This window comes from Eubalaena glacialis, chromosome 6 (genome assembly GCF_028564815.1).
Source record: "Eubalaena glacialis isolate mEubGla1 chromosome 6, mEubGla1.1.hap2.+ XY, whole genome shotgun sequence".
NCBI lineage: Eukaryota > Metazoa > Chordata > Mammalia > Artiodactyla > Balaenidae > Eubalaena > Eubalaena glacialis.
Window position 1 is genome coordinate 130,366,716 of NC_083721.1, and position 24,026 is coordinate 130,390,741.

At 48.6% G+C, this 24,026-nt stretch overlaps 1 protein-coding gene across 8 annotated transcripts in view; it reads left to right on the forward strand.

Annotated features, from left to right (window-relative positions):
- DZIP1L (DAZ interacting zinc finger protein 1 like) overlaps window positions 1-23,423 on the forward strand; it is a 46,447-nt gene extending 23,024 nt beyond the window's left edge. For 6 of the 8 annotated variants that reach the window (XM_061194621.1, XM_061194619.1, XM_061194622.1 and 3 more), the window contains 10 exons: window positions 5,996-6,058; window positions 7,320-7,460; window positions 9,755-9,785; window positions 10,914-10,967; window positions 13,996-14,129; window positions 16,019-16,214; window positions 18,930-19,146; window positions 19,569-19,741; window positions 20,809-20,948; window positions 22,520-23,423. In XM_061194621.1, the coding sequence (XP_061050604.1) occupies window positions 5,996-6,058; window positions 7,320-7,460; window positions 9,755-9,785; window positions 10,914-10,967; window positions 13,996-14,129; window positions 16,019-16,214; window positions 18,930-19,146; window positions 19,569-19,741; window positions 20,809-20,948; window positions 22,520-22,681 (1,311 nt within the window). In that variant the 3' untranslated portion in view covers window positions 22,682-23,423. Of the gene's footprint in view, window positions 1-5,995; window positions 6,059-7,319; window positions 7,461-9,754; window positions 9,786-10,913; window positions 10,968-13,995; window positions 14,130-16,018; window positions 16,215-18,929; window positions 19,147-19,568; window positions 19,742-19,918; window positions 20,789-20,808; window positions 20,949-22,519 lie in introns of those variants that run through there. The other 2 variants (XM_061194616.1, XM_061194620.1) reach the window with 2 other exon arrangements.
- Window positions 23,424-24,026: the final 603 nt, after the last annotated feature.

Below are 24,026 nucleotides of genomic sequence, written 5' to 3' on the forward strand. Positions count from 1 at the left end.
TGCCCTCATTTTGATTCCAACCCAGTTGAAAACAATTCTTAGAAAGTGTGACAGTCTTCTGGCTTTGAAGATATTTGGCATGGGTCTAATGGTGTGATGTTAAATACTTAACAACCGGTTGTCTGGAACTAAAAAAGCTTTGATTTGTAGCATTTGCCATTTTCTGTGGTGTAAATATTCCCACCATGGCTGATTTCATGCTGCTAATGTGAGGTCACTGGATATGGAACTGCACAATCTGCTCTCATGGGCTGGGAGGGGGTGGCCTGGCCTCCACTGGATGAACCTTACATCAGTCCAGTTACATATGGTCTGTATCACTGATAGTTCCATGGCAAGGAAGGGCAGTTGGCACAGTCGTTCAGCTATGTTGTCCTGCTTCTGTTCTCCAAGACTGTTAAGAAAGAACTTAACATTTAACTAGCAGCAGTAAAGCATTTCCACTGCTTGATGTTTCAAGTTTCACATCTAAAAAAGCTGTTCTTTTTCTATGAACTCTTTCACATCCTTTGCCTATTTTTTCTGTTGATTTCCTTACCAATTTGTGAGTTTGTATAATGTATGGAAATTAACCAACCCTTTGTTGCTCTTGTTGTGGCTATTTTCCCCTGTTTCCTAGTCATCCTTAAACTTTGTTTATCATGGTCTTGACCATACAAAATTAATAATGTTTATGTGGTCAAAATGATCAGATTATCAGTCTTTTGTTTATGGCCACTCTGAGATTTAAAAAGAAAATAATCATGGGAATTCCCTGGCTGTACAGTGATTAGGACTCCACGCTTCCACTGGCAGGGTCCCGGGTTCGATCCCTAGTCAGGCAACTAAGATCCCACAAGCTGCACAGTGTGGCCAAAAAGAGAAAAAGAAAATATTCCTGTGTTTTCTTTTTGTTAGTTTGTTTGCTCATTCATTCATCCATTCATTCATTCATACATGTCACTTTATTGAGGTACGATTCACATGTAAAAAGCTGTACATATTTAATGTATATAACTCATTGAATTTGGGGGTAAGTGTAGCCATATTTTGGCTATTGTGAATAATGCTGCAGTGAACATGGGAGTGTGAGTATTTCTTTGAGATCCTGATTTCAATTCCTTTGAATCAAAATCAAGAAGTGGGATTGCTGGATTATATGGTAGTTCTGTTTTTAATTTTTTTAATAAGAGGAAAACAAACAAGTTTATTAACATGTATACCTCATGGATACATGGGAGATTCCCCTGGGAAAATGAGTAACTCTCTTGGTTTTTAATTTTTTTGAGGAGCCTCCATACTGTTTTTCCATAATGACTGTACCAATTTACATTCCCACCAACAGTGTAAAATGTTTCCTTCTCTCCACATCCTTGCCAACAGTTGTTATCTTTTGTTACTTTTAAAAATAATAGCCATTCTGACAGGTATGAGGTGATAATCTCATTGTGGTTTGATTTGCATTTTTCTGCTGAATAATGATGTTGAGCACATTTTCATATACCTGTTGACTATTTGTAGGTCTTCTTTGGAGAAATGTCTATTCAAGTCCTTTGTCCATTTTTAATTGGATTGGTTTTTGCTATTGAGTTATATGAGTTCCTTGTATTTTGGATATTAACTCCTTATGAGATACATGGTTTGCAAATATTTTCTCCCATTTCATAGGTCATCTTTTCATCAGTGGATGATTTCCTTTGCTGTAAAGAAACTTTAGTTTGATGTAGTCCCATTTGTTTATTTTTGCTTTTGTTGCCTGTGCTTTTGGTATCACATCCAAAAATCATTGACAAGATCAATGTTTTCTTCTAGGAGTTTTAGGGTTTCAGGTCTTACATTTAAGTCTTTAATCCATTTTGAGTTGGCTTTTGTGTATGGTGTAAGATATTGGTCCAATTTCATTCTTTTGCATGTGGATATCCATTTTCCCCAACACCATTTACTGAAGAGACTATTCTTTTCCTATTTTGTATTCTGGGTGCCCTTGTTGAATATTTGTTGACCATACATATGTGGGTTTAATTTTGGATTTCGTATTCTGTTCCATTGGTCTGTGTGTCTGTTTTTATGCCAGTACCATACTGTTTTAGTTACTGTAGCTTTGTAATATAATTTGAAATCAGGAAGTGATGCCTCTAGTTTGTCTTCTTGCTCAAGATTGGTTTGGCTATTTGGGGTCTTTTGTGATTCCACATGAATTTTAGGATTTTTTTTTTCTATTTCTGTGAAAAATGACATTAAAATTTTGATACGGATTGCTTTGAATATGTAAATTGTTTTGGGTAGTATGGGTATTTTAACTATATTCGTCCAATCCATGAGCATGGGATATCTTTTCATTTATTTGTCTTCTACAATTTATTTCATTGATGTTTTATAGTTTTCACTGTATAACTCTTTCACCTCCTTGGATAAATTTATTCCTATATTTAATTGATTTTGATGCTATTGTAAATGAGATAGTTTTCTTAATTTCTTTTTTGGATAGTTTGTTTTTAGTGTAGAGAAATACAACTGATTTTTGCATGCTGATTTTGTATCCTGCAACTTTACCAAATTTCTTTATCCTAACAGTTTTTTTTTTTTTTTTTTTGGTGGAGTCTTTAGGATTTTCCATTTGTAAGGTCATCGGTCATCTCATCTGCAAACAGATAATTTTACTTCTTCCTTTCCAATTTGGATGCCTTTTATTTCTTTTTCTTGTCTCAGTGCTCTGGCTAGGACTTCCAGTACCATGTTGAATAAGAATGGTGAGAGTGAACATTCTTGTCTTGTTCCTGATCTTGGAGGAAAAGTGTTCAGCTTTTCACTGTTGAGTATGATGCTACCTCTGGGCTTGTCATATATATGGCCTTTATTATGTTGAGGTATATTCCTTCTATACACACTTTGCTGAGAGTTTTTTTTTATCATAAAAGGATATTGAATTTTGTCAAATGATTTTTCTATATCTATTGAAATGATCATATAATTTTATCCTTTATTTTGTTAATGTAGTGTATCACATGTATTGATTTATGTATGTTGAACCATTCTTGTATCCTGGGGATGAATCCTACTTGATCATGTTGTATGATCCTTTTAATGTGCTTGTATTTTGTTGAGTATTTTTGCATCTATGTTCATTAAGGATATTGGCCTATAATTTTTTTTCTTGTAGTGTCCTTCTCTGGCATTTGACAAGGGTAATACTGGCCTCATAAAATGTGTTTGGAAGTTTCTTCCTCTTCAATTTTTGGGAAGAATTTGAGAAGAATTTGCATTAATTCTTTAAACATTTGGTAGCATTCACCAGTGAAGCCATCCAGTTCTGGGATTTTCTTTTTTGGGAGATTTTTGACCACAGATTCAATCTCCCTACTCATTATTGGTCTGTTCAGATTTTCTATTTTTTTATGATTCAGTCTTGGTTGGTTGTATGTTTCTAGGAACTTGTCTATTTTTTCTAGGTTATCCAATTTATTGGTATGTAACTGTTTATAGACATCTCTTGTAATCCTTTGCATTTCTGTTATAACAGTTGTAGTGTCTCCTCTTTTATTTCTGATTCTATATGTTTGAGACTTCTCTTTTTTTCTTAATCTAGCCAAGGATTTGTCAATTTTGTTTATCTTTTCAAAAACTAACTCTTACTTTTGTTGATCTTGTCTATTGTTTTTCTATTCTCTATTTCATTTATGTCTGATCTACTCTTTATTACTTCCTGCCTTTTGCTAACTTTGGGTTTAGTTTATTCTTCTTTTTCTAGGTCCTTGGGGTATAAAGTTAGGTTATTTATTTGAGATCTTTCCTTTTTCTTAATGTAAAATTTTATGACCGTAAGCTTCCCTCGTAGAACTGCTTTTGCTGCATCCCAGAAGTTTTGGTATGTTGTGTTTCCATTTTTGTTTGTCACAAGTTATTTTTTTGTTTCTCTTTTGATTTCTTCTTTGTTCAGGAATGTGTTGTTTAATATCTACACATTTGTAAATTATCCTGTTTCTCTCCTATTATTGATTTCTAGTTTCATAGCATTGTGGTTGGAAAAGATTAACTTGATATGATTTCAAGCTTAAATTGGCAAGACTTGTTTTGTGGGCTAACATGTGATCTGTCCTGGGGAATGTTCTTTGGGCATTTGAGGAGAATGTGTACTCTGCCACTTGGACGGGATGTTCTATGTATGTCTGTTCAGTACACTTGGTCTATAGTGCTGTTCAAGTCCATTGTTTACTTATTGATTTTCTGTCTGGATGATATATCCATTGTTGAAAGTGGAGTGTTGAAATCCCCTACTATTATTGTATTACTGTCTATTTCTCCCTTCAGTTCTGTTAATATTTGCTTTATATATTTAGGTGCTCCTATGTTGAGTGAGTATATAGTCGTCCCTCAGTATCCATTCATAGGAGATTGGTTCCAGACCTGCTATGGATACCAAAATTCTCAGATACTCAAGTCCCTTATGTTTTGCACATCCTCCCATATACTCTACATCATCTATAGATTACTTCTAATTACTTATAATACCTAATACAATGTAAATTCTATGTAACTAGTTGTAAATATTGTAATACAATATAAATGCTATGTAAATAGTTGCCAGCATGAGGCAAATTCAAGTTTTGCCTTTTGGAACTTTCTGGAACTTTTTTCCAAATATTTTCAATCCATGGTTGGTTAAATCCATGGATGTGGAATACACAGATGTGGAACCTATGGATATGGAAGGCTGACTGTATATTTACAGTCGTTATATCCTCTTGATGAATTGATCCCTTTATCAATATGTAGTGACCTTCTTTGTCTCTAGTAACAGTTTTTGACTTAAAGTTATTTTGTCTGATATAAGTATAGGTACCCTGTTCTCTTTTGTTTACCATTTGCATGAAATGTCTTCTCTCATCCCTTCAGTTTCAGCCTATGTGTGTCCTTAAAGCTAACCTGAGTCTCTTGTATGCAACATATAGTTGGATCTTTTTTTAAAAATCCATTTAGCCACTTTTGATCTTTCGGTTGGAGAATTTAATCCATTTAAATTTAAAGTAATTACTGATAGGTAAGGATTTTCTATTGCCATTTTGTTAATGGTTTTCAGACTGTTCTGTAGTTACTTTGTCCCTTTCTTTTTCTCTTGCTGTCTTCATTTGTGAGTTGATGATTTTTTTGTCATGGTATGCTTTGATTCCTTTCTCTTTATCTTTTGTATATCTGCTACAGGTTTTTTCTTTGTGATTAGTATTAGATTATATAAAACATCTTATAATTACAGCACTCTGTTTTAAGCCAAAAACAACTTAACTTTGATTGCATACAAGTAGTCTACACTTCTACTTTTCCTTCTCCACACCTTCCGCTGTCCACAAGCTAGCCAGTAGGATCTAAAGCTGGTGTTGAGATCCGTATGCCAGTACCAAAAGCCGAGTCAGCTGTGCTGATTCCCTCAGTTCTGGGTGGGGTGAGGCAGAAGTGGGCCTCCTGGGCAGCATCCTTCAAGGCTGGGGCAGTTGGGTGCTCACTTGCTCTCACTGGCCCCATGGGAGAGATTGTGGGCTGAGGGGGTCTCTCTTGGCACTGAGCTGTGCCGCCTTGGGTGAGGGGTGACACGGGTGAGGTGAAAACTGTTCTTCTTCCCCTCTTCAGTGTGTCTATTCTTGGGTTTTTTTGCTTCACCGAGGTGCTGGGACCTCTCAGCTGGATTCCCAGGCTCCCATAAAAAGGTCTCATCTGTGGGTGTTTTGAGAGCTGGGACCTCCTGGTCCATCATCTTGCTGACGTCACTTACATGTTTTAAGTTGAAATCTTTGACCACCTAGAATTTATTTTCGTTTAAGATATGAAATAAGGATCCAAGTTCATATTTTTTTTCAGGCAGTTAACTACTTGTTTGAACACCATTTGTCAATAATCCATCTTCCCCCAGACTAAGATTCCATTTTTTCCCCATCTTTGTCTGGTTTTTCTACTACTCGTGTAGCTTTATAGTATATTTTAATATCTAGAGGGGCCCACTTGATAAGCATTTAATCTTTTTCAGAAAACAGAATGGAAGAGAAAAATGAAGGCATTGCAGGAAGAGCATGCATCTCAGAAGAGAGAGGTAGGTCTCACTGGACCGTTTTGGGGAGCCTGGTTTCCCACGACCTCCTCTCATCCTTCAGCTCCCCATCCTTTGTCCCCCCCCCGCCATTGAACTGGTTGGCAGATAATAATTTTTTGCTGATACTGTTCCTGGGTGCTGACCCCCATCAATACACAGAGGGGTCGGCCGCCCAGACAGCAGCTTCCCTGGCAGGGAGCAGGGCCCTCCAGGCCTTCTCTTCTGAATCCAACACATCCTTTCTCTGCGGTTTCCTCTGCAGTGACCCCGTAAGGTGCTCCAAGGAGGGTTGAGCTGTAAAACTCAGAGAGCTGCCTGGCATTCTGTGTTTGGGCCCTCCTTTGAAACTCCAACCAGGAGAGACCCTGGTGGCTGTGGACCTCAGTGATAGTTCACGGGCAGCTCAAATGGAGCTCAGTTCAGACACTGAGACCAGTGGGCAGAGAGCAACAGGCCTCAGGGCAGAGAAAACAGCTTCTCTAAAAATGTCCCTGACAAGGAGGCAAGCTGAGGAGGAAGCCGGTTAACAGGAGCCCCAGGTCCTGCTGCAGAAAGCTCAGAAGGGGAAGGCGCTTAGACCTAAGTCTGGCGCAGGATGGAGCCCCCCGTTCCAGTAATTCCCATCTGATGGGTTTATCTTATTTGAAACATTTAAAAATGGGAAATGCATTCAAGTTTGTTCCAAAAGCAGAAGAACTCTATTACGGTACATGGAGTGAAGTCTTACTTCCGCTCCGTTTCCATCTACCTGTCCCCGACACCCACCCCACAGGTGACCACTTTTATTGCTTTCTTGTATTCTTCTAGAGGTTCTTTATGCAAAGATAAACAAATAGTGTCATTTTCTGTCTGCTCTTGCATCAGAGGTTTTACTTAAAAATAAAGTGTCATTTTCTCTCTGCTCTTAGACCGCATTTCCTTCACCTTTTGTCTTCACCTAAAAACATCCATTTGATGATTTTCGAATGACCTCAACTTACCTGACTGTCCTTCAGTGGGTGGCACACCTGACAGGGAGCCTTTGGCCCTGACCTTAGGGACCTCCATTCAATTCTCACTTCTCCTCAGGCACCACTTGAAATGTTCTCAAATGGGAAGGAAGTCAGTCTTGTTAGAAAGCCACCTGCCCAGGTCTGGAGACACTCCACCTGCTTCAGGTGAAACCCCGACCAGCGTTTGCCTACAGGTGCAGGCCCTGCAAGCACTGGGCACTCAGAGGTCCCTGCAGACATGTGACTGACCGACCTTCCTGTGCCACCAGCTGCAGGAGCAGAACGAGAGGCTCCAGGCCTCCCTGTCTCAGGATCAGAGGAAAGCAGCTATCCAGGCCCAGCGCCAGATCACTGCCCTTCGCGCCCAGCTCCAGGAACAAACCAGGCTCATCGCCTCCCAGGAGGAGATGGTAGGTGTGTCCCTCCTCCCAGCCAGGACCTGGAGCCCTAGGCCTCTTCCCTGCGAGGATTTCCTTAGATTCTTCTGGACTTTTCGGCACTAGTCTCATTAGTCAGACTCTGAGGAGAGAGAAGAGTACTCAGATTTGAGGGGCAGAAAGTGATGAGGATGCTGAAGACGTGCCTGCTGTCCGGTGTTAGTGGGTTCACGGTACCACCAGAGACCGTGTGAGGACCAGCACCTGGTTGATACTTTGCTTATTCCTCCGTGTAAGCCTCACTGCTGCCCTTCAAGGTAGACATTACCTTCTCCCCATCTTCATTTGACAGATGATGAAACAGGCAGGAGAAGTTAAGCGCCTCACTTGAGTCCACACGGGGCACGTTATAAATGACAGGGGTGAGATTCAACCCTCGCCAGGCAGGTGGAATGCAAAGCGTGTACCCCTTTCACTGTGTTCTCAGACATCATTTCTTAACTAATTCCTTTTTCATAAATTGACTGCCTCTGATGAAGTTGTCAGATAAACTAGTGTGATGAAAAGGCGTCACTCACTAAGCACCCTCTCCTAGAACTGGCGCCTGTGACTCTTCATCTAATGCGGATCACTCTCTGCCCAGCCTGGGCTCAGCTCCCCCTTCTGAGCCCCAGGTCGGTGGAGACGTGTATCTATCCCCAGCTGGGCCCTCCTGTGGCCTCAGGTCCTTTGCCATGGGTCTGATACCACCCTCCACACAGCTTCCCTGGGCTGAGCACCCACTGTCACTGTCTAATCCACTGTTCCTGTACCTCTTGCTATTTGTGCCTTTCTGTTCTCCCAGCTATACTTCACCGTCAACATATCTTATTAACCCATGGCCCTGCTGCTTTTCTTTTTACTGTTTCTCCCCCAGTACACTTAACTCCTCACAGCTGTGGCCGCCTCAGGTCCAGTCTGGAGGTTTCCTCCTTATGTTACCCAGAACTCTTGTTTGCAGATGTTTCAGTTAGGAACCCACTGGCTAAACATAGCAGAATAGGTTAACAGGGGTTTATTTTTATTGTAACACCAAAAGAGGTGACAGTTGATGGCCTTGGTTTAGCTGCAGGATTATGCCATTGGAAACCCAGACTCTGTTTTTTTTCCTTTTTTTCTTTTTTTTAATTACCATCTTCAGCATATTGACTTTTGTTCTCATGCTTGACTCTCATAGTTGCAAGATGGCTGCCATAGCCCCAACCATCACAGTCATATCCAATGGAAGCAGTTGATGAAAAGGCTCTTTCCCAAGACTTCTACTTATATTTTACGGTTCAAAGCTGTGTTACATGGGCAACTATAGTTGCAAGGAAGGTTAGAAAGGGAATAATTAGTTTTATACTTTCTAGGGTAGAGGTAAGCAAAGGAGGAATAGTTAGAAATGGACGCTGGATGAGTCATTCATCAGTAGGTAAAGAAAAACAACTCGAGCCTAAGCAGAAGAGGGGCTTTGTCATAAGGGTAGACAGGGTGTCTCAGAGAGCTCGAGGCAGGGGTGCAGCTAAGTCTAGGAATAAACTGGGACCAGAGACATGAGTGTAGTCAGGAGTTTTCCTCTGCTGTGTGTCTCTGTTCCTTTCTCTGTATCTGCTTCGATTTTTTCTTTTACTCTGAAGGTCAGCTTCCACTCCATGTCTGCCCTTCATGGCAAAACAAACAAGCAAACAAATAAACAGTGACAACCAAAACTCAAACCAGTTGGCTGGCAAGAGCTCTTGAATTCCCATGTTACCAGTCCAGAATTCTCTGCCCAAACCTGGCTGTGGTGTGGGGGACTCGTTGCCACAAGGGGCTGTCCTGTCTGCAGCTATGTGGAAGGAGGAAGAAGAAAGCGCTTCCTGGAAAAGAGGGGTTGAGCAGAGAGTCGGTGACTGTCCACATCATGCCTCCTCCCTCCCAGGGGGCACTCAGCTCAGATGCCCACATCGCAGGAGGGGAGCCTCCCTTGCCCTGGCTAATTTCCACCAATTATACCGACAGTACTGCCTGTGTGCCTGCCCCCCTCTGCTTGCATGGGGCTCCTGCCCTTCAAACCACAGTCCCTCTCTGAAGAGGGGCATTCTTGTCTCCTCACCAAGGGAAAGTGGAGCATGGTGCCATCTTGGCTGCTGCTGTTCACCCTTGGTGCCATTGTGGGGCTGGGGCAGAGTACTCTGAGCTCCCTCCAGTTCCCAGTGGTTGGCATGGAAACACTGGCCGTCCCTTCTTCACAGAACTAGGCAGAGCCACCGCTCACAGCAGAGTCCCCTGCTGGCTGTAACCTGCTCTGTTCCACATCTTTGCAGATCCAGACCATGTCTCTCAGGAAGGTGGAGGGTAAGTCTGTACGGGGCAGTTTGTAACAATCGTGGCTATCGTCTTGGCCTCTCCTGTCTCTTGTCCCCCACCAGTCAATGTATAGGACGAGGCTGGTGGCAGCAGCTCAGGGACCTGTAGCGTCAGGCTCTCTGGCTGGGTGGGGGAGGGTGAGAAGACGTTTGTTTCTGGGACAGACAGGGCTCCAGCCCAGGTTTGTGCTGAAGGTGTTCCATGCAGCTGGCAGGGTTTCCTCCCTGGCCTGCTCGTCTCTGTAGGACGGTGGAGACATGAGGTGGGAGCGGGGAGGGAGGATCTTGGGGGCAGTGATGGATGGAGCAGGCAGGGCTCCCGAACAGGCTCTTTCTAATTCACCATGCCTGTGATTCAGTTCCATCCAACTTTACCTTGTTTCCAGCGTGCAGCGAGTTGACCCCAAATCTCTGCGAATCTGTGTGAATGTGGCCTGTCTGGAGTGTACGCCCTCCGGCTCTTGGGTACTCCGGCGTGCTGGTGTGCGTGCTTGTGTGTGTCTGACGGACACAGGCGCTGGCGTCTAAAGGGCGACAGTAACCTACAGGGGACCGCCCCTGCTTATGAAACCTGGCCCTTCTACTCCACCCCGCCTCCCCTGCCCTATGCCTGTAGCTTCCCTTCTGCCTCTCCTTGCAGACCCACACATCTCCCCCGTCCCCTGCCTCGAGGCTAGACACTTCTTTCCCAGCCTCGCAACCAGTGCAGAGAGGCACTATTCCTATGGCCTTGATCTCCTGGGTGCTGGGGCTGGGGTGTGTGCCGTTAATAGGAGCTGTGTGCCATGGACTTCAAATCCATTGTCCCCGTGATTTAACGTGGGGCGGGTATTATTGTCCTCACTTCCTGGATCAGGAGCCTGCGGCTTAGAGAAGTTCAAGGACTTACCGTGTCGCGTGCAGCTAGTTGGGGGGCAGAGCTGGAACGAGGACTCTGATCTTTCTGCCTCCAGGGTCCACGGTTGTGGCAGCTGCTCCATCCTGCCTCTCTCTGCTAGAGGACCGACTCGAGGGCTTGCTGTGTCTGGCCAGCACTCACACGCTGCCCCGTGCTTTCCTCTAAGGCGGGGAGGGGGTCCCGGGCATTGGAGACACTAACTGCTCCTGCTCTCCTCAGGGATCCGCAAGGGCCCGAAGGCTGTGGACACGGAGAAGGACTCTTCCGAGGAAGGTGAGGCTCCATTTTCTTCCCTGGGGGCTGCCCTCTTCATTGTTTAGTTTGTCCCTACTTAACTGGATCTGGCTACCTGAGGCTGGGGCAAGGGAACTAGGGACATGAAATAAATATTTCTTAAGCACTCTGTGCTTGCCAGGCACATTACACACAGGTACTAACGTACAGCCTGCTGGTTCACCCAGGCTCAGAGAGGGTCAGTGACTTTCCCAGAGTCACAGAGCCAGCAGGTGGTGGAGTCAGGATTTGGCGCGGTGTCTGCTGCATAGCCTGTGTCTGGTGCCTGCCCCAGCGCTTGCCTGGTACTACCCAGAGCAGTGGATGCAGCCTCCCTGCGTTGGCTTAAAATGACCTTTGCGGTTTTATTCTGCGTGGCGAGCGTGCTGCAGACAGATCACACAGGACCTAACTGATGTGCAGGAATCCTCCTCGGCGCCCTCTGCAGAGCCCTGGGTACCTGCTGCTTTTATTCACTCCGTTTGCCGAGCTCTCAACCAGATGTTTCCAGGAGATGCAAAGGAGAAGTGAAAAAAATAGACTCTCCTGAGAGGGTCAGGGAGAAGGAGCTCCCAGGAAAGATCAGAGAGCTCACAGCCAACCTGCTGACCAGGCCTGCCTGCCCAGCCAGGCTGTGATGTGACAATCCCAGAGCGACCCAACAGATGCACCCAGGAAAGGGTTTTATTGGTGTCACCAAAGAGTTCATCAGGGGGTGTTTTATTTTGTTTTTTAATGTAATAGTTTACTTTTGAGACAGTAATCTATGCTTTTGACCAAAAAAAAAAAAAAAAAAAAAAAAAAAGGAAGGAAGGAAGGAAGGGAGAAGGAAAGAAAAGCAAAAGGGTGCACAGTGAGAAGTAGGTCTCCCTCCTGCCGGGCCATCCAGTCTCCGCCCAGAGATTCCATTGTTAATGGTTTGTCACGCATCTTTCCAGAGATACTTTGTGCAAACACAGGCACATAGATGTATGCATTCTTTTCCTTTTTCCTAAATGGGAGTACAGTATACATATTCTTCTGTGGTTATTGCTTAACAATGTATCTAGGAAGTCATTTCCAATCCCTTTATATAGAGCTGCTGCATTAATTTTTCAGGACTTCTCAGTATTCCATTGGATGCATGAACCAAAATTTACCTAATCGGTCCTCTGCTACCTCCCTCCCCACCCAGTGCGTTTAACCTTGGGATATAGTAGCAAAAATTAGAGTTCCATGTAACCTTGAGTAACACAAGGTCCACAGTGGGGATGAACCAAATCCTCCAGTGGGGGCATAGAGTTCGAGGAGGAGGAGGCTGAGAAGGGCGAGTTAGGGAGACCTCTCCCCACCCCCCATGCCCCATCCTGTTGCAGGCAGGACCCAGACCTTTGTCAGGCTGTGCTGTGCCTCTTCACTTGCTCGTCTACTCCTAGTCCGAGACCAGCAGAGCAGCATCCCTTGGGAACTTATTAGAAGTGCAAAATTTTCAAATTCTCGGCCCCATGCCACACAGACTGAGTCAGAACTTCTGGGGCAGGGCCCAGCCATCGCTGTCTGCACCCGCCCTCCAGGGCATTCTGGGGCTTGCTCTAGTTTGAGGACCGCTGCGGGGCCCGCGGCTCTCTGCAACTGGCTGCACACTAAGAATCTCCCAGGCTGCTTGCAGCTCTCTGGAGGACCATGCCAGTCCCCTACTACCTAAATCACAGCACGCGGTGAGGGGCGTCCCGGGCATCAGGAGTACTTAAAGCTCCGCAAGTGATTTCAACATGCAGCCAAAATTGGGGCTCATGCTCTGTGCAAACTTTATGGAAGAGCGTCAACCCTGAGGGGCAGTGGGGGCTTGTTAAAACACAGATTGCTGGGATCTACCTCCAGAATTTTTGATTCAGTAGGTTGGACTGGGATCTGAGAATCTGCGTTTCTAATAAGTGACAGGTGGTGCCGATGCCGTGGCTCACACTTTGAGAACCACTGCTCTAGAACAGCTGGTTCTTAGGCGTGGCTGTTGTTAGGTCTGGGGAGTTTCACAAACAGCTCTTAAGGCCTGGGGCCCACCCTCCGAGATTCTGATATAATTAGCTTGGGATGGAGCCCAGGTGATGCAAATAGGCAGCCAGGGTTAAGGTCATCGCCTTGACTGTGAGCTCCTTGAGGGTTTTCTTTAGTCCTCAGCACTGGCCTGTTCAAGCTCCATATTACTTGTCAGTAGAAGTCTACTGAGTGAATCAAAAGGCTGGTCCATCTGTAACCACAGTGGCCCCCGGCATTGGACCTGAAGAGCACTTCTGGGAGGCCTTCCCTGACTCACCCGGGATGGCCCCTTTGTAGCAGTTATCACATTTTATTGTAATTGCTTATTTTGTTACCCTCTGGGTCGGTATTTCTGAAGGTGCAGTCTGTGGCTCACCTCCATCAGAATCATCTGGGCAAGTTAAAATGCAGATTCCAGGGCCCTTCCCCAGACCTATGGCATCAGACTCTCTGGAGGATGGGGCCAGGGAATGTGCACTTTAAACCCAGGCAATTCTGATGTATACAATTGGAGGGAGAACGCCTGATTTAGGCAGTAAGCCCAAGGGGAGCAGGGAGCTATCTGTCCACCATATGTATATGTATACATACATCATGCATGTAAGCCAAATCACTATGTTGTACATCTTAAACTTATACAGTGCTGTATGTCAATTATATTTCAATAAAACTGGGGCGGGGGCGTGGGGCGTGAAGACCAGAGCCCAGGGAACAAACTGCTGTCAGGACTCAAGTGTGAGTCAAAAGCCTGAAATCTCTCAGTTAACCTGGGACAGGACTGAGCCAGATCTTGGAGGTCCAGACCAGCAGGGGATGAGGATCCTGAAGGTGGGTAGGGGGTCTGCAGCAGTGGTTCCCAGGAGGAGAAGGACCCGGGGATGGACACTCAGAGGGGATTGGTGGCCCTGGGTGCACAGGCTGGAGACCAGGATCCCTGGCTGGGTGCCGTGTGGCTTTGGGAGTAGAGGTTTCGGGCACGCAGGCTGACCTTAGTGGTTGTCTTGTGCTGCAGAGCTGGAGGACTCCCGCAGTGGACAGCAGAAGGTGCTGGCAGCTCTCAGTCGAAACCCCACCTTGCTGAAGCAGTTCAGGCCAGTCCTGGAGGACACCCTGGAGGAGAAGCTGGAAAGCATGGGGATAAAGCGAGTGAGTTCCAGGGCCACTGTGGCAGGGCCGGTACCTACCGTTTAGACACAGGGCATTCTTAAACTGACAAAGGGTCGATTGTTCTTTACATTGTAAGCTTATTCATCTTATTTGTTCCAGTGGGGCACCTTTGGTATCCAGGAATATAAACCTGCACAGCTGGCACTGTGGCCTCTTCTCTGTTTCCTGCAATGGCTTCCTGAGATGTCACCCTGTGTCCTGACTTCTCCATGCTCTCCACTCATTGGCTACTTTCTTCTGCGTCTCTATTTTGTTGTTGTTGTTCACATATTCAACAAATATTTATTGAGCACCTTTGTGCTAAGTAGTGTACTAGATGCTGAGAATACAGTGATGAATTAGACAGAACTGACAATTTTTTTCATGGAGTTTACAAATGGTAGGGAACTCAGGTATTAAACAATGATTGTCCAGAAATTTAATAACTTACCATTGTGAGAAATGCTCTGCAAGAGAGGTATTAGATGCTATAGGAATGAATAATAAGGGGATGTGCCTTAGCTTGAAGGTCCAGGTGTGATGGTGGACAATATGTGGATATTACTTTGACAGATTACTCCTCTCCAATTGGATAGAGTCTCAGTGGAACTATCAAACAAGATGTTCCATCTTCTCCTGGACAAAGGGACTATATGTGCCCCAAAGGACTGTGTCTCTGTTTCTGACAGAGGGAATTTAATTGGCTCAGTGTGGCCTTTGGAGGGGCCCCTTGGGTGAAGTGTCCATCATCGGTGGCACACGTGGCCATGCCCACTCGGCAGGTGGCTGTGGGTGGAACAGGCTCTGAACGCTCTGGTACAAATTAGCATTTGAACACCATTGTCCCTACGTGCCCGTGTTCAACCAGAGTATGCGTATTATCATGAAAGGCATTATTTTTGGCTGCGTTGGGTCTTCATTGCTGTACGCGGGCTTTCTCTAGCTGCGGTGCGCGGGGTTCTCACTGCGGTGGCTTCTCTTGTTGCGGAGCATGGGCGTGCGGGATTCAGTAGTTGTGGCTCGCGGGCTCAGCAGTTGTGGCTCACGGACTCTAGAGCGCAGGCTTAGTAGCTGCGGTGGTGCATGAGCTTATTAGTTGCTCCACGGCATGTGGGATCTTCCCGGACCAGGGCTCAAACCCATGTCCCCTGCATTGGCAGGTGGATTCTCAACCACTGCACCACCAGGGAAGCCCAGTGACATCTATTATTAAAAAACACACCTTGTTATCAAAGCAGCTGAGCATCACATCATTGAGAATACTATGTGTATAGAGTAAAATAAGAAAAAAAAAACAGACACCTAGGTTTAATTTAGCAAGGATGCCCCCTAATCACTGTTTTCAACTACTGCTCAATCTAACTCTGGCCTTACGTTCAGACTTGATTAAACCATTTTTTTCTAATCTTAAATGATTTCTCATGGGCTCTAGGTGGATGTCAAAAGCCCAAGCAAGTTCCAGTAGGTTTTGGAAGGGTGCCTGGCTTTGGTTTTTTGCAGTTGATGTTTTCAAACCTTGTTAGCCATGGAGGACAATGTGTCCAGCATAACGATAGTGCCTGGGGGTACAAAAAGGAGCAAGCCATGGTCTCCCCACTGTAGGATTCGGTCGGGTGGTGGAGAAGCATGTCCCACCTGAGCCTGTGTGCTTGATGTCGATGGACTGGTGCGTAGCCCCTTGGCACCATCCTGCTGTGTGTGCTTTGCTGGGGCCCCCGGGTCCTAGACCACCTTGCTTTCAGCAGCCTGCTCGCCCTGCTGTAATGCTCAGCTCCTCTCCCAGAAGCACCGGCACTGATCCCAGTGACTCCCAGGCCAGCAGCAGCTTTGAGAGGCTTAGGGAAGGAGAAGGGGAGCCCATCTCCAGAGGGAACCTCTGTGTCTTCCAGGATGCAAAGGGAATCCCTGCTCACACCCTCCGTCACCTGGAGTCCCTCCTGCGAGCCCAGCGGGAGCAAAAGGCGGGGAGGTTTTCTGAATTTCTGAGTCTGAGGGAGGAGCTCATCAAGGAAGCCAGCAGCAGAGTGAAGGAGGAGAGACAGTGGAACAGGGCCCGGCTGTCCCAGCCAGACGGCGAGGCTCCAGGTGAGCTGGCGAGTGGGCTTGCTCGGGGCAAGCCTGCGAGGGTGCAGGCTTGTTTGCGTATAAGGGGGTGCGTAATCCCCCCGTTCACATCCAGGGCTTTGCTCTGAAGGGCCAGACGATAGGGTCCTCCCAGGTGGCTGAGTCCAAAAGTCTTCTGTTGGAAAAACAGAGTCTGTGGATGGGGTGGGGTGGGCACCAGAGTCCCTCAGGGAAGCAGAGGAGAACCAGGACCAGAGATGTGCTCAGCCCTGAGCTGGCCCTGCTCCGACGCTCTGCCCCCTTCAGCGGCTTAGCTCTGCACTGTTTTACTTGCTTGGACCACAAGTTGAGCTTTGCCGCGACAGAGAGCAGCCCATTCTGTTTGTGGCTCTATAAACCAGGCTTGTCAGCACAGCGGCTGCAGGTGGAGGCAAGGATCCGTCAAGTGAATACTCGGCTCTGGGGCAGCGGTTGGGCCAGTTTGGCAGGCGGACAAGTCCTCAGAACTCAGACGTCCCCTGGGCTGGGTCCAGCCACTGCTTTGTCCCTGGAATTTGTGACAAGGAAAGGCCCTGTGGGTCTTGTGGAGGGCTGAAGTATGTGGGCGAGGACCCTCCGCGCTCTGTCCTCAGGGCACGCAGGGAGTAAGGGAACTGTGTTCTTTGGCTCAGGAGCCCCCATCCCTAGATTCAGATCCACAGGCCGGGTGATGCCCCAGGCTCCTTTCGGTCATGGACGTGTGCAACCAGAGGAACGTCGCTTCTGCTGTCTCCTTGTGTCCAGGCAGACCCAACCTGGGCTCTGTATGCAAAGGAAGTTTCCAGAGTGTGGTCCACACACCTCTGGGGGCTATGAGGGTTGATTTTAGTTAGTACGTGAATCAATAATTTTAAGATTTAATCTTTATTTTTCTTCATGTACGTTGGAAAAATATTCCTAACATAGCAATCCTGAGAGCTCATGGAAATTATTACTTGCATAAGTATGAAGTGGGTACTTTATGTTTAAAAGTGTCATTTTATATAAAAATGTTAAATAGAGAACAGGACAGTTGCTTTGAGAATATGGTAAAAATTGTGTCGATGATCTGGGTAACTCTGTCATATTTGGTTTAAACTTCTGGCCTTAAAAGCTCTAAGGAAAGGATAGTTTTTAGTCTTGTACAGAAATCTCAGAGTGAAGGGTACTTGTCCTGGTTGCTAACCTGCCTTTCACATAACCCTCTGCCTCAAATGCTCATTCATTCCTAATTTGTTTATTTGAGTGCAGTATTTGCTGAGGTTGACCTGGGCTGGGGCCTGCTCCCTCAGCTGGAAACCAGCCAGGACTAGGTGATGTGACAGGGCCAAGCACAGGCTGGGGCCGCTTGGAGGAGAGGGGACGGGCCCTGAGGGAGGGTGAATGGAAGCGCCCCTCTGAGTCCTGGTTTCCAAAAGAAGAGAAAGTTTTCTTGCTCTTCGAGGTGCACCCCTCCCCTCCAGTGCTTGGTCCCAAAGCCTGGAGTGGGAGCCTCCCCTGGCCCCCACCTTCTGTCTCTGCTTCCCTGGCCTCAGGTCCTGCCTTCTCCAGGGCCTGTCACTGACCTGTGAGGTGAGCGCTGCCCTCTTGGCATTTCATAGGCCTCCTTCCAGCTCTGCACCCACGTGTTCTCTTTCTAGGCCCCGTGAGTGCTGTACGAAAGCTCACCTCCCGTCTCTGCTCAGAGTATGCCTCTTTTGTTTTGGGGCAAAGCTGCGGGATGCAGCCAAGGCAGTGGCAAGAGCCCTAGATTTGGGGTGACTGACGACCTGTGTTTGCATCTGCCGCTGACTTCCATGGAATCGTGGGTCTTGAGCAAGTTCCTGAATCCCTGGAAGCCTGTCTGGGGCTAAATGGATGTTGGATGTAAAGTGCTTAGCTTGGTCTGTGCATAGTAACTGTAGCTGTTGTTATTTTCCCTCAGCAAGTTCACCCTCCTTTCAGTTTACGCTTTCCTAGAAACCCCACTTCTGTGTACATGCATTCTCCGAGAGCTGTGCATTTTGAACGTCTTTTCGAACTTTGAACTACAGTAAGAAATGCATTTTATGCTGTGGCTCAGTCCACATGTGTAAGAGTTTGATGAAACAGTACTTACTCAGACTCCCTGTGATGCACTTTTTCTCCTCTTCTCTTCCCATAAAAAAACTGCCAATCCTGCATTACTGCCCACCCCGTGTGATTCGCGAGCTGGAGGGGCTGTATCTAATTGCCTGCCTTAAGCACTCCTGCACAAGCTGAGTTCTGGGAGGCAGGTGTGTGGATCTCGATGGCCCAGGTGGTCCGCCGGCGCCCTCTGGTGGCAGCAGGGCCTTCCTGCAGGGCTGCCTGCACTCCAGCAGCAGCCGCTTGGGTTGGGTAGAGAGGGGAGTAGGTGGCCTTGGCGAGGCCAGCTTCTAGGATTGTGTCGGGGGAGCTGCAGACATGTTGGACCCCCTTCAGACCTGCTGCCTCCCGCGGGTCTCCCGAAACGATGCCATGACCCTGGAACACCAGCTGCTCTCTTGGTCGCTGATGAAACCGTGGGTCCCGGCCCCAGGTCTGGCCAGCAGCAGGACACTTGGGGTGGGGGAAGTTACTAAATCCGCTGTGATTATTACGGTACTCTGCACAGAGTGACTTGCCCATTTCCCGTGTGTGGAGCCTCTTTCTGCATCCTCTCGGGCTCGAGGGCCCACATGGGTATGCTCTGAAACTCACTATTACCTGTGTTTCTAGTCAAAAGCCAGCAGAGCACACCGGTCACCAAAGAGGCCCAGCCAAAGGCCAGGACCCTGCACGTGGCACAGTCATCCAAGCCGGCAGAGTCCCCCGTGTCACCTCTTCAGAGCCGCAGCAGCCACGGCCCGGGCCTGGCTCAGGGGCCCACCCCTACTCCTCGCTCCAGAGCGCCTGGACCCTCCAGCACCCCGGCTTCCCTGGGGCCCGGGCTGAGGTGAGCCGGGCTCTGTGCTCTCCCCGGGTCTGTGGTGTGGCTCCCGCCCTGTCCTGGGCCCCCCACAGGCTTCTGCAGACAGGGGAGGGGCAGAGGCAGAAGTGAACAGGAAGGGCCTCAGGTGCGGTCCAGCCCTAGCTCCCATGAAGAGACCGGGGTCCTTTGCTCCCAGCCAGGACACACCTACCCTCCCCTTACTCACTTGTCCCCAAGCCTCGGTTGCCACGCTGGAGGGGCTGGGTCTTCATCTTCTGATGGAGCTGGTGTGGCTGCCACTCTCCAGATGACTCCTGGCTGGCGTCTGGGCCCAGGGAGGGAGCAGGGCTGGCTCTGGGCAAACCAGACAAGCTTGCAAGTGGTGAAGTGTGGCGTTGAACGTCTTCCTTCCGGCCCACACACCACCCGTTTCTTCTTTTCCTCAGCAGTACGCCCCCGTTCAGTTCTGAAGAGGACTCGGAGGCAGATGCCGGCTCTTATGCGTCCCTCCAGCCCCCGAGAGTTCCTTCGAGGCTGGCACCCCGACCGCAGGTTGACTGGGGCTGGTCTGACACCGAGACCTCGGAGGGGAGCGCCCAGACGCCTGGCAAGGGCTCAGGTGGGCTGGCTTCCTCAGGAGAGGAAGGTTTTCTTATAAAATGTTAAGAGGCTTGTAGCTTCTGGCTTCAGTTGCATTTTCTAGCCAAAGATGAAAGAATATGGAACTTTTGTCTTTCCAAAGTCAGTAAGTGGAAGCGCTGGGGTGTAAGCCCAGCTCTATCTGCTACGTCCACAGTGTCCATGGATTCTGCGGTACTTCATCTTGTCTACAGTGTGTTCCAAGCCTGCCAGTCTATCGACCACCAGAACCAGATCTCTGGAGAAGTACCGACGACCTGCCAGACGAGATGATAGGGTGTAAATATCTAGGAACCGGGAGTCTGGAGTCCTCGGACACGCTTCAGCCTCTGTCACTTGCTCCCTGCGTGTGCTTCTGTGAAGGGTTTCGGTTCCTTTGTTGTAAAATGAGGTTTCCGGACAAGATGGGTAATGAGGGGCGAGGTACACATTAGGCCCTTAACAAACAGTTTTTGAATGAATCAATGAGCCGAGGGCTGTCGTAGCTCCGGACCTCTGTTCAGGCCCCAGATGTTTGAATCCTGGAAGTCTGTGGCTAGCTCCCTGCTTCTTGGCTAGTCCTGAGGTCTGGACATCCACCTTGCTCTCCCACGTCACCAGAGTCCATTGATAACGTAGTCACTGCTTAGCCCCCTTCTTGCATGGAGTTCACAGAAAGCGTGTCTGGCCTGCAGCCCTCCTGTGCGAATTTATATTGATGATATTTCTTCGTTTCTCTGTGAAGGTGTTGGAGGAGGAACTGCACGTTAGTCTTGCAGTTCAGGTACCAACTGAGCAGGGATTCCTCCCGGCCTCCCGTTGAGAGGGAAGGGCAGCTTCCTAAGCCTGGGTACCCGGCCGTGTCCTTAAGTGCACAGTACACTTACAGGACGTTCCAAGCACACGCCGGCCTGGGCCTCTCTCTCTTTGCCCCTCTTTTACTGTCTTTGCCCTTCCTTCTTCCTCCTGACCCTTTTCCATGCTCCCTTTATCCACACCAGAGCCTGGATGTGACCCATAAGGACGATGCATTCAGACTCCGGGCTTTTCCCCATGGTTGCCTTCCAGGAACACTGGTGCGGTCGATGGTCAGAAATCATGAGAAGCAGCTGGAGGCTTCGGCCAAGAAGCCTGCTGGAGAGATCAGTCAGTTCTCTAAGCCCAATGCCAGGCCACAGAGGGCTGCTGTGCCAGGAGGGAAGCCCCAGGTAGGCTGTAGGACCTTGGAGGCTGCCCTGCAATTCCCTACAGAGCCAGCTCTGAGTTTGGGGGCCTGGGGTGGGGGCTGAGGGAGGGTCCAGCGAGCGTCAGCCTGGGCCCTAGTGCGACACTGCGGGTGACCTCACTGTCCCCTCTGCCCTTGCACAGGTAGAGGGATGGCCACTTTCCAATGCTTGTTGTTTCATTATACGAACAACTGCTCAGTGGGTTGTGTCTCCGGGCCACTCACGCTCCCACTTCCTGCCTCTGATGGAGCCTGGACCCAGCTCTGTGTCTGGCTTCCTGCAGTAGCTGCTCTCTTCCAGCTCCGCCTCATCCCACAGCCAACCCCTCCCCCTTCCTTCGTGCCCTGAGGACCCCAGCACAAGGCTGTGTGCAGAGCAGATTGCTTCACAGGGTGGGGTGTTGGAGTAGCAACACACAGCACATCAGAGTAGGCCACAACACACAATGGGGATATTTAGACTAAATATTCAAGGCCATTCCTCATCACTAAGAATGTCTTGATGGCCTTGCCTCTCTCAGGCTCCAGCTGCCAGCAGATTTAGAACTCAGTTGCTCAGCCTCCCAGACCATTCCCGTCAGGCCGTCCTCCTCGCTGCCCGCCCCCCATCAGGGAACAACTTCCATACTCCTGTTGCTGTCTTAGGCAGAAACATTTCGAGCTCTTGTTACTTTACACTCCTTTCTCAATCAAAAAGGTGCATCCTGGGATGCTATTGCCCTAAAATTCAGAAATAGTGGGCCATCACTTTTTGGTTCTCCCTAGCATACTCCCCCAACCCCAGATACCTACCTTGTACTACATAATATGTTTGGTTTATTATGCAGCCCATGTGTGTTTGCGAGTAATGAGTCTAAATGATTTAAAAAGTATTCATCCCTTTTCCCATGTTGTGAAAGAACACCGACAGCCCTAAGCAGGTTGAGACGCTGCTCGCTGCCCGGGCCCTGGTGGTTTCTGATTGGTTGGCCTTACGTTCCAGGCAAATGGCCTGGGCACTGAGAGCTCTGGGGGGGTGACCGTGGCTCTGGTTTCAGGACAGCCTGGGACCTTGGCCCACTCTGGGATCCTCAGTTGGCCCCAGCCCAGACCCTTTCCAGGCCGAAAGATTCCTGGCACTTCGAGTTCCCCTCATTCTCCTATGGTCAGAGTGTTTCCCAGCCCCTAGACAAGAAGTCTGTGGCAGGTGGGGTGGGCCTGTTAGCTCCTGGTGCATCAGCTCAGGAATTTGGAGAAGTTGAGGCTCTGGGCTTCCAGATCCATCACTGTGGGCAGTTAAAAAATCTGGACAAAGTTTAAATTACAACAAGAGCAACCTGCTCTGCTACAGGCCTCTCCAAGGAGCTTGCCTTGGTGTGGCCAGTGGAATTCCAGGGGTGTTTGCATTACTGTGACCCCAAGTCTCTGAAGCAGGTTCTCAGGGAAATGAGAAGGCAGGAGGAGAAGCATCCCCCTCCTGCTTTCTTCCAAATCTGCATTTTGTCCCCATGTCCATCCTGCACGTCCATCCTCCCTTGTCAGATGCATTTTCTTCTCCCCCTCCCCTCCCTGCAGCTTTCTGAAGATGAGAGTGACTTGGAGATCTCTTCCTTGGAAGATCTCCCACAGGACCTGAACCAGAGAGAGAAGCCAAAGCCCTTGTCTCGCTCGAAGCTCCCAGAGAAGATTGGTGCCAGCTCTTGGAGCCCTGGTCAGCCCAGGGTCCCTGGCTGGTGATCCCGCCCCAGAGCCTGGCGGCCAGAGGACCAGCCTTGTCGCCCAGCTGGGTGGGGCTGGCTCACGGTCCACCCCAACAGATGGGGCTGCCGGGCCTCTTGTCTTCACCAGTAACCGAGAGGTCTTCTGCCCTGGACAGAAGCAGAGCAGAAGATGGATAGGATCTCTCCCGCCCCCTGTGAGGGGCCCTGGCAGTGCCCCTGGGTCCCAGGGCTTGAGAAAGGGTTGTAACAGGGCCTCAGAGCAGCATCCTTCCTCCACCTCCACATTCACTCCAGACTGAAAGGAAACACCTGGTCTCTAGTCCGGAGCGTTTTGTAAACCTGCAGGAACACCGTAGAGATGGGTCTTTTATGGGATACTTTTGGGGACTTATGCCTGAGTCAGTCATTCACTGATTGACCCAAAGCCATTTACTGAGGTCTCCAGCCTCTCACTGCTGAGTTGGGGTAGAGGCAGAGATGGGGGGTGAAAAGTACGGGGTCATAATCTGCTGACAGAGATTAGGATGCTATGGGAGCACAGACAGAGCCCCCAGTGCAGCCTGGGGTGACCTTGGAGAGCTTCCCAGAGCTGATGTCTGGCAGGGCCTGCTCGTGGGTGGGAGGGAAGGAGGGCCTCATATCCCCAAAGGACCACAAATTAAATTTTTGATATTATTTCTAAAATTAGGTTATGTATATAACTACTGTATTTTTTTTAAATTTGAAAAACATTAATTTATTATATGTAAACCTTTAAATACAGCACAATGTTTCTCACTCTCTGGTATTTCTTCCTGTTTTTGGTGCTTTAGCAGGGGCTGGGTGGGGGCTGGAGCCATCTGTACCCCAACTGTGTCAGTTTAGGGCCTTTGGGGTGCAGTTGCCAAGATGGGGATAGGATTGCAGTCAGCTTGCTGGGGAGTCACACTGGTGGAGGAAGCCGGATCGGGCAGGGAAAGCACTCACGTGCCATGCAGGTCTGACCCCTGTGGGAGAAGGGAGAGCGGGAAGCAGGAGTGGGCAGGGGGAGCCCCAGACGGCCTTGCGGCTGACATCTCCACCAACCCTGTGGGAGCTCCAGAGCAGGCACTGCCCACCAGGGAGTCCCCACTGGGCAGGAATGGCCAGGACCTCGTGCCCCCAGCCTGCTTGGCCATTGGCTGGGGTGCCCAGGAGAGTGAGACCTAGTTGAACAGCCATTGTTTTCCCTAAAGGGAAACCCAGCCATGCACCTCCAGGCCTCACGAGTAGAGGGAATAGCGTGATGAACCCACGTTCCCAACACCCAACTTCAACCGTTATCAACTCAGCTCGCGGCCAATCTTGCCTCACCTATCTCTCCCCACTACCTCGGGTCTGTC